General features: G+C 39.7%; 1 protein-coding gene across 4 annotated transcripts in view; it reads left to right on the top strand.

Moving 5' to 3' along the window:
• The window catches only part of TIAM2 (T-cell lymphoma invasion and metastasis 2), a 268,351-nt gene that overhangs the window by 165,207 nt on the left and 93,892 nt on the right, over positions 1-9,252 (top strand). For all 4 annotated transcript variants that reach the window (XM_019550041.1, XM_019550038.1, XM_019550040.1 and 1 more), the window contains 2 exons: positions 1,670-1,816; positions 5,921-5,983. In XM_019550041.1, the coding sequence (XP_019405586.1) occupies positions 1,670-1,816; positions 5,921-5,983 (210 nt within the window). The remainder of the gene's footprint in view (positions 1-1,669; positions 1,817-5,920; positions 5,984-9,252) is intronic.

The following is a 9,252-nucleotide window of genomic DNA, read 5'->3' as shown; positions in this document are numbered from 1 at the left end:
GCCTCCTCCCAGGAAGCGAGGAGTTAACCCCTTCCCACCATGAGCCCGCTTACCTCCGGCTGTGCTGGGGGTCGGCAGGGGGCTTGGCGGCTGCTGAGGGGGTGTCTGGGGGGCTTCAGGGGAGCGGGGGTGCAGCGGGCTTCACCCGCACGTCTCTCACCGCTCCAGAGCCTACCTGAGTGTTTGTTTTTTTTGTTTTTGTTTTTTTTTTTTCCCTTGACTGGCGGGCCCTTTTAAACTACGCGCATGCGCAGTGGGCCTGCCGTCGGGGAACGCTGGCTTCTCAGAAGAGTGTACGCAGCATAATTCACTCTTACCCATGTATGTACCCTGACTCGGAAACCCACTACTTGACAAAGAAACTAGCCTGTTCCTTGGCTGCAGATAATTTTCTTGCCCAGAGGCAGACCCTGGGACCCAGGAAGTCTCTGGCTATGCTGTTTCTTCTGCTGCAAATGTGATGACTCCAGAAATGCCTAGGCTCATTTCAGCTGTCATCTGAAAAACAATCAAGATTCTAGCCCTCTATTTGCAGAGATAGACTTCAAAATTGCTAGCTGAAGGTTTGCCACTGTGATTTTTCTTTTCTTGTTTTTTTTTATTAACCCTAAAATTCACAGGTCACCTTATAGTACCTAAATGACTTAAATTGGGGTGTGAGCTGAAGCCAGTATTTCCAAATCTGACTCTGGTGTTTGGTCCCCCGATGCTGATCTGCTGACCTTAAGATGGCTTAAAAAGACCTAAGAAAAGTGCTGAGCACTTGCTATCGGTGGTCCCTCACCACAAACAGGGAGTTATCTAAAATCACATCACTTTTCAAAGTTGTTGCCTGGGTCTTTAAAGAACAATGAGATGGATCCACACCTCAGTTGGTGTGAATTGTCACTACCCTGTTGACTTCCGTGGAGCTATGACAGCTCACCCTAGCTGAAGGTTGGCCCCAGTCTTTTGAACTCTTTTAAAAAAATCCTAAGGCTGATCTCAGCAGGTAGGAGTTAGATCATGCTTGTTGTGTTATGTAATGGGAAGGAATTTTGAAGGTTCAATCTGGGGGAATAATTATCTCTCTTGGTATCCAGGTGGTTTGCAATATTACAACATGCTGGTATGTTTGAGACTTATGGGTTTTTGTCCTTGAAATTTCACATCAAAATCACTGCTCTTCTTTCTTTTTCATATTCTTTGCAGTAACTTTTACAACTGCTCAGCTGTGGTTCATCACAGTCATATAGACACATCTGAACTAGCTCTGGAACACAGTTTTGTTAGCACATGGCTCCACCTGTGATAGTTCTCAGAAGCAGTAATTGGTTTAGGTGGAGCACTGTATTAACATGGCTATGCTGGTTTTAGAACCTGAGCTGATATCTTTGCATGGTATTGTACTAGTATCTGGAGACATAATGCATCCCAAGCTAAAACAAGTGTCTCCTTATGGCATTATATAGTCACACCCTTATGACAGATTATTAGAGAGAAGAATATTGTATCACTGTCTTTCCTACCTGAACATAAAATAGATGACAACAAAGAAATATCTTCTAATACCAAAAGACATAGTAGTAGAAACAGAAGATTTGATACCCTGATTGCTTCATATCGATCCCATGGTTCCTTTGTGGTTACCTTTGTTGTTTTTTGAATACCTGTATATGTGTTGAACTAGATCTGCTCCCGGGATGAGGCTGCTCTCAGGAAACGGACCCTATCTCTGTCACAGAGAGTACAAAGCAAGAAGGGATTGTTTTCATCACTCAAAGGGCTAGACACATTGGCAAGAAAGGGAAGAGAGAAACGGCCTTCAATAAACCAGGTAAATGCCAGATGTTGGGATCCAGGTACGTTTAAATAAACCAGGTAAATGCCAGATGTTGGGATCCAGGTACGTTTAAATAAACCAGGTAAATGCCAGATGTTGGGATCCAGGTACGTTTAAATAAACCAGGTAAATGCCAGATGTTGGGATCCAGGTACGTATAAAAGCATCAACGTTGCTGCTGCTGTCATCTTCATCATTGCCACATTGTGCAAGGCACTGTACAAAGGTAGAGTAGCCGACTGTTCCTGCCCCAAGGAATTTGTAGTCTACATGGATTAGACAGCTCAGGGTGGGGAAGGGAACTGTTTTATAAATAACATTGTGGTAATTTCAGATTGCCAGGTGTAGGTTGTGGAATCAGCAAAATTTTGGCCCACTGGCTACCAGCGCATCATCAGTGCAGAACCAAAGGATTCACTTCTGGGTCTGAATCGCTTTCAAGCAAGCACAAACTCTTTGGAGCATGGCCTTTCCATTTGCTTTTTGTCCAGATAACACCTAGCGCAGCCCCAGTCATCACTGGAGCTCCTAGGTAGGGTGGTGATGCAAACAAGTAATAGCGAATACTACTTGGTCTCCAGGGGGAAGCGGATATTTGGAGTAACCTCATAGGGTGTTTTTAAATGCTGTGTGGGGAGGGCACTTTAATTAGAATGACTCCAAGTGCCACAGCATCTTGTGTATCCGTGTCCCCGCATTTCAAAATGGCAGCGGGGTGCTTAACTAAAGCTTGTCAAATGAGCTTTAGTTAAAGTGCTCCAACCACCATTTTGAAGCATAGGGACGCTGATGCACAAGATCTGGATGCTGGCTGCAGCGTGCTAATTAGCGTGCTCCCACAGTTTTGATTAGTCAAGTTTGCTCCAATGCACTGTAATCGCAGTGTATCAGATTAGCCTCCCTGCATATCTACAGGCACCTATAGACATGAAAAGCAGCATGGATGCTGCTACCAAAATGAGAAGGTTATCATGACATAGGAGGTCCAGATTTTCAGCTGGTGTAAAGCTATGCTAAACACCAGCTAAAAAACTAGCAAAGGTATGTGGTGTTTTTGTTTTGTTTCTGGTTTTGTTTTTTTTATATCTTTTTTTCCTCTTTTTTGAGTCGGCATCAAAGGATGTGAGGAAGTACCCCCAAAAGCTTAGCCATTTGCATAGTCACTAAAAGAGAGAGAGAGAGAGAGATTAAATTATGAAACTATAGATAGAGATCACCTGCTAATGTTTCTGTAATTAATGGTTTGTCAGCATGTTCGATATAAATTCCATTTTACACAGGTTTATTACTCTGCCAGAAAAACAAAATGAAACATGAAGTAAAAGTTCAAGCCCAAATTCATTTGTTTTAAATATAATAAATCAGCAACCTCTGCATCTGGGGATACCAGGCTCATGCACGCATTTGGGACATTACCATATTGATTGCTTTTTGTCATGCTTTTTGCCAAACAAAAATGCATGGGTCATTCATTAGGTCATGTTTAGTATTCCTGTTATTCCCTTGTCTTGTGGGGGTTTTTTTTTTGTTTTTATTAACCCAAACTCCCTGATTTGGTGGTTGAAAATTGGCTGTTCTGAATGCATAGTAGTATGTTGTTTTCAGAGTATTTTAAACATGCCTATCCATATTCATGTCACAGCAGCCCCAGAATTGATGCAACAGATTTAATGTGGCGGACTTACATTTCTGGGCTTTCTGATCTAGTGCTTCATATGCTAAGTTGATAAATATTTATCTATGCAATAGACTGACATTATAGATTATTGGGTAAAGGTAAGGTGTTTTAGTAGATCAGTGATGTGCTTTTATGATGAAGGGGGATTCCCTCTGTACTTGCAGGCAAGGCTGTGAGGCCCAAACCTGATGGATCCCCTGAGTATCACAGGATATAGGACAGAGGGAGTGTCTGCATGCATCCCCACACTCTTCTCTCAGCTAAGCTGCTCCCCCTCTCTATCCAGATTCTGTACGTAACCATAACTTCACATGCTTCAGACTCTGGGAATAAGCCTCCCCTTGGATTCAGAGGATTGGGAGATTTGTCACTGGGGCAGCTGAATTTTGCCCATTCTGCATAGAAGAAGGGCCACCTCTACATTGCACCTGGGGACAAAGGCTAGAGACTTCTTGCACTCCCTTTGCTGATGAGAATTAGAGCCATGGCCTGGAGCAGATTTGCTGTAAATAAGCATCAGTTTTCACCCACAAGCTGAGGGTTTTTTTTTTTATTTTTTTGCCGTAAAAATAAGAACATATAAATACTACGTCTGACATGTCAGTAATTCTGTAACTCTGTTTCGTGTCTATAAAAGGAAAGAATTTAAGAGCATAGGCTGAAACTTTGACCCATTAACACTCATACAAGTTTCATAATGTCGTATAGCTAATATATATTTACTTTCTGGTCCCCATCCTACATTCCTTATGCACCCAGTAAAATCAGTGGGAATTTGGGTGGGTTAAGGAGAGAATGTAATTTTTTTACTCTGAATTTCCATGCTTTCTGTGGATTTAATTAAGGGTTGTATGTCAAACTGGATGCAATTGTTTTTAAAACACCCTGACCTCAAGACCAGATAACACACTATTGAGCCTTTTGCTTTTATTTATCTTGAGTCCAAATTTATTTCAACTTATTAGCTCAGAGTGCCTACTAAGAGGATTTCCAGGGGACACTTAATTCAGTGAGGTGACTAGGCTTTTTTTCCGACCTTATTTAGAAACTACTCAGATAGAGAAGCTGAACTCTAGCAGATGGGTGTTAGGCTCATGTTATTCCAAGCTTCTTACACAGTTATCCGTGTCTCTGATTCCAGCTGTTCCAAAATTGCCAACTGTATTGAAAGATAAAGAAAAAAAATAGATACTTTGAATACAGGATCTGGGAAAGGAATGTTATAAGCAGTGCTCCTTGTTTACATTTTCTAAACTGAGTCCTGTTTGAGACCACCAAGAGGAGAGAGGTGGTCTTGGTTGTCATATGGCTGTAGCTGACAATTGATAAAAGAATACAGAATTTTAAAACTCACTTTAATATTAAATGCTGATCTCCAGCCTGGTCAGATCCTTAGCTAGGATGTTTGATACCAAAAGAGGGCATGCAATTTACATCTGCCTTTTTAGGGGCAGGTAAGGCCATGAATGAATTAATTATACATGTCTGTCTTAGATATTTTTATGACCTTCATCACAGTAGTACCTAAATATATGCATAAAGATTAATTGAATTATTTTTTAATATTCACAATATTTCTGTAAGTACATTACCCCTGTATTACAGATGTGGAACTTCAGCCTTAATTTCTTTAAGACCTCACTTCATCTGTAAAATTGAGATAATATGGAATTTCTTACTGGAACAATTTTTTTTCCAACCCTCTATCAACAAAGCTAGGTTTCTCCTGCTCCCATCACCCCCTTGTTCAGGTGGGGATAGGAAAAAAACATAAGCTTATCTGTTGGAAGAAACCATAACATCGTTTTAAGACCGTTTTAAATAATATGTTGATTCAAGGTATATAAGTTATTAGAGCCCAAAAGAGGGAATTAGTGACTGTAGTGTGTATTTATATATGTGTGTATCCTCACAAGAGATTTTCTTCAACTTGTAACTATTTAGGGAGCTTTTCTGCTGCCAGATATATTCTGTTAGTAAAACAATAACATGTTGTAAAAATGATCTCTGCTTAAGCTGGTTTGTTGATGTATTTATATTCCCCTAGCTTTCATCTTTGTTTATGCAGATGAAATTTAGATTAGGTTCCAACATAGCTAAAATGTTACAAAAGATTTTAGGGGTGTAGGTTGTAGGCGTGTTGGTCTAAGGACATAGGCAGATGAGGTTCTTTGGGTAAATCTGATATCTTTTATTAGACCAACTCAGCTATTTAGAAAAAATTCTTCTTCACAAGCTTTCTGTGCACAGACCAACTGCAGGTGCTTTCTCAACCTTACAAAGGGTGTTTGTTGCCAAAAGCTTTCATAAAAGATTTTTTTTCCAACTATTTGAGTTGGTCTAATAAAAGATATCAGATTTACCCAAAGAACCTTGTCTACAAAAGATTTTATTAATTTGTCTGAAATTTTTTTTATCAGATTTTTGATTCAACTGGAGGGCATGGATTTGCTGGCACTCAGAATGCAGGCAATTCTACAGAGGTAAGATAAGTGAAACTTTCTACTGAACTATCAGACTTGGTTTTAAATTTCCAGATTCAACTGAGACTCAAAAGCACATCTAATATTAGATGATGTAGTCATGATTTGGTTTAAAAATTTATAATGAAAAAACTCCAATCAGAAATTTTAAATGTGCAAGACAACCTTTTTTCTTAACTAAAACTCCCTATGCCATCCTGATCTCTACTGGTATATACCTGTCTTTAGGTTTGTGTGAAAGAGAAGCAGTAAGGACTTTATCTGGGAACATCTTTTTTTGTAATGTAGCAAAACCTGGGCTGTTATTGGATTTTTATTTCCATTTGTTTCAGATAAGTGAGAGCCAAACTTTATTGGCTGTTTGATAGTTGTCAGATATGTTAAGAATTTCTAAAATATAGTACTGAATGTTGATAGATAGCATCAAGATGAGTTATAGCGCTTTCCATCTTTTTCTCCTGAGTCTGGTGCAGACATTATTTTCTATTTTAAAGATTGGATTGCTTCTGCATCGTTGTCCAGGCCTAGTAGGGTAGAATCAAATGTAAAAATCTGAGTAAGTGCCACTTAGTGACACTTACCCATGTGAAAGGAAGAGTAGAATTTCACCAGGACTTAAATATATAGCAAGGGAAATGTCAGACCTGCTGAAGAATGCCTTGTATTCAAAAGCTTGTCTAATTTTATCCCAACCATGCAGCTTCTTCAGTAAAAGATCACACCCACAAAAAAAATCTTTTTGTCCATAGCAGGAAAATACGGTTTTCTTTAGGTGTGATCCTGTTCCACTGTGCTCAAATACCTGAAAAAATGTTATGGTAAAAGATGTGATGGGCCTTCCTTCTCCTCATCACATTTTGCTACTTTAATTCAAAGGCTAAGTTGAAGGTACATTACAAAAGTAAGCACATGTAGTTGTTTTTCAAGGACTTGAGTAGGGTGGAATAGGATTGCACTAAAATAAGTAAGTGTCTGTTTAGGGTGAAGTTACACATTATACCTGGACCATACTAAGGGCACTTAAAACACAGATGTATGCATGTTAAAGCTCATTAACTCATATGAAATGCCCTCTGAGCATCTGAGTTACTCCACTTCATGCGGAGGGTGGACTGTGGGCTGTGCTACTTAGATTGTGTTAGGGAAACTTCAGCCTGCTCTATGGAGATAAATGATCAATTTGCAATCCTCCAGCGTCCTATTGTGTGCTGTTCCCAGCCTTCTCCCCTCCCCTGAGCAAGTAGAGAGCCCAGGTGTCCTGGCTCCTTGCCACACCCCTGCTCATCAGCCCTTTAGTAGCAAGTCAGAGCTGTGCAGGCAAAAAATGGTTAGGGTTGCTCACAGCAGATTCTAGCTTTAACACCACTTAATGTTCCTCAGATTTAGTGTGGTCTAAGTATAATGTGTCACTTCACCTGTATTAGACACCTAATAGGTAGAATGGGTCCTTTATCTGATAAAGAAACTTTTAGCTAGTGTTAATGTGCTTAAAACCATAGGTGTAAAATGACTTATCTTTTCAAGCCCAAACTTGTTTGTTAGATGGCCAAATGAATATCAAATGTCATTCTTCCTAAATGACTGGATTCAAAAAGAAACTTGGTTAGGATAACTTCTCATAGGAAATATAGGTTAATGTGATGACTAGAACTTTACACAAATTGTCACCTGTTAACTGTGGGTAGGTTTCCACATTAAAATAAAATCCCAGTGGGATTGAAGGAAGAAACCTCCTATTGTTAGCATGCAGAACACCTGGAATGAATCATTTTTTGCCTGGATTTGTAGTGTGTAAGGAGAGGACCTCTCCATTCAAATGTGCTTTTGTATGAGCAAGGCTTAGGACAAAGTCAACTGTCATAACTGAGGGAAACTTGTTGACAGCAGCCACCAGTCCTCATACAGTCTTTCCAAGGGACTCTGAGAGATGTGCCGCTACTTGGCCCCAGAATTCCATGGCTCCAATTTTTTTAGAGCTTACTTTTATTCCCTTAATTTCAATACTTTCCCTTTTTTCTTCCTTCTCTTCATTCCCTGTACCAGATCACCCCCTAATCTGGTTTAAAGTTTTAATCAGCTAAAAAGAAATTTTGCCACAAAACTATGCTCCTTAGATTAAATTTGTGTACCTAGTATTAGAAGAAGTAAAAATCTGCATTTAAAATATAACATTGCACTTAGAAATGATTAACTATAATGAAAAGTTGTAATGTATCTCTCCAGGCTAGATAACATTTGAGGCTTCATGAAGAAGGCTTATTAGCTCTCATTTTATGCTGTGCTTTCATGTCTTATGACCTATATGGTTTACTCATGATGGGAAAGTATTCATTTAGTGGCCAGTTAATAAAGAAATAGAAATATGTATCTCCATAAAATTACACAAAAGTTATACCACAGTGGCAGACTTTTCCCAGTATCAGTGCCTAACCCATTAGTGCTATTTTGTCTACAGCAAATTCTCTGTGTGTTCTTTGAAAAAATACTGCATTCTTTCAGCTGTTATAACTATTGCCTGTTACTTCCCATCCCATTATCTTAGCCATATACTTTCGAGGAGGGAGAATATTTAAAATCACCCGTCATCAAAATAAAATATTTAATTACATAGAATTTTTTAACCAAATCGTCCCCTACAAAGAAGCCAGAGAATTTCCTTCAGATTATGATCTTGGGTGTGGTGTGAGTTTCATCTCCTTTCCCACATCCTGCGTAAGGGACAGAAAGTGACAGAAACTGATTGCAACACATAGATTTGTTAGAAAAAATAACACAAGGTTCTGGCCCCTCAACCCAGAGAGAGATTTCCTGAAATCCCTTTTGATGCTGTATTGCTTTATGTTTGCATGGCAGCATGAAACTATAATGCTGCTGAAGCTGCTGACTTCAGTTCCCAACCATCAAGACTGAAGTTTGCTGGGGAGGGGGAAGGGAAGGTTGCGCCAGCGTAGAGGGCTACTCTGAGTAAACGACTATTGATTGAGCAATTATGCGCAGAAAAATTTTAAATTATGCAAAATAATTGCATATATATTTTTTATGAATTAAACTAAGTATGACACTTTGAACCTTCTTTAGAAATATATGCAGGTATTTGTGTGTAGGGAGGTGTGGGGGGGGTGTAGGGGGGTTATGAAGGTGTGCAGCTGTATGGGCTTTGTGGATGTTGTGAAGGAGTGTGGGGTTATGTGTAGGGCTTGTGGGTGAGTGTGGGTATGGGAGTGTGTGGGGCTTGTGGGTGGGTGCAGGCTCCCCTGATAAGCTATCTG

The sequence above is a fragment of the Crocodylus porosus genome, unplaced genomic scaffold (genome assembly GCF_001723895.1).
Source record: "Crocodylus porosus isolate Cpor-Errol unplaced genomic scaffold, CroPor_comp1, whole genome shotgun sequence".
In the NCBI taxonomy this organism is placed as follows: domain Eukaryota; kingdom Metazoa; phylum Chordata; order Crocodylia; family Crocodylidae; genus Crocodylus; species Crocodylus porosus.
Note: the sequence above shows the minus strand (reverse complement) of the source record. Positions and strands in the feature narration are given on the sequence as shown.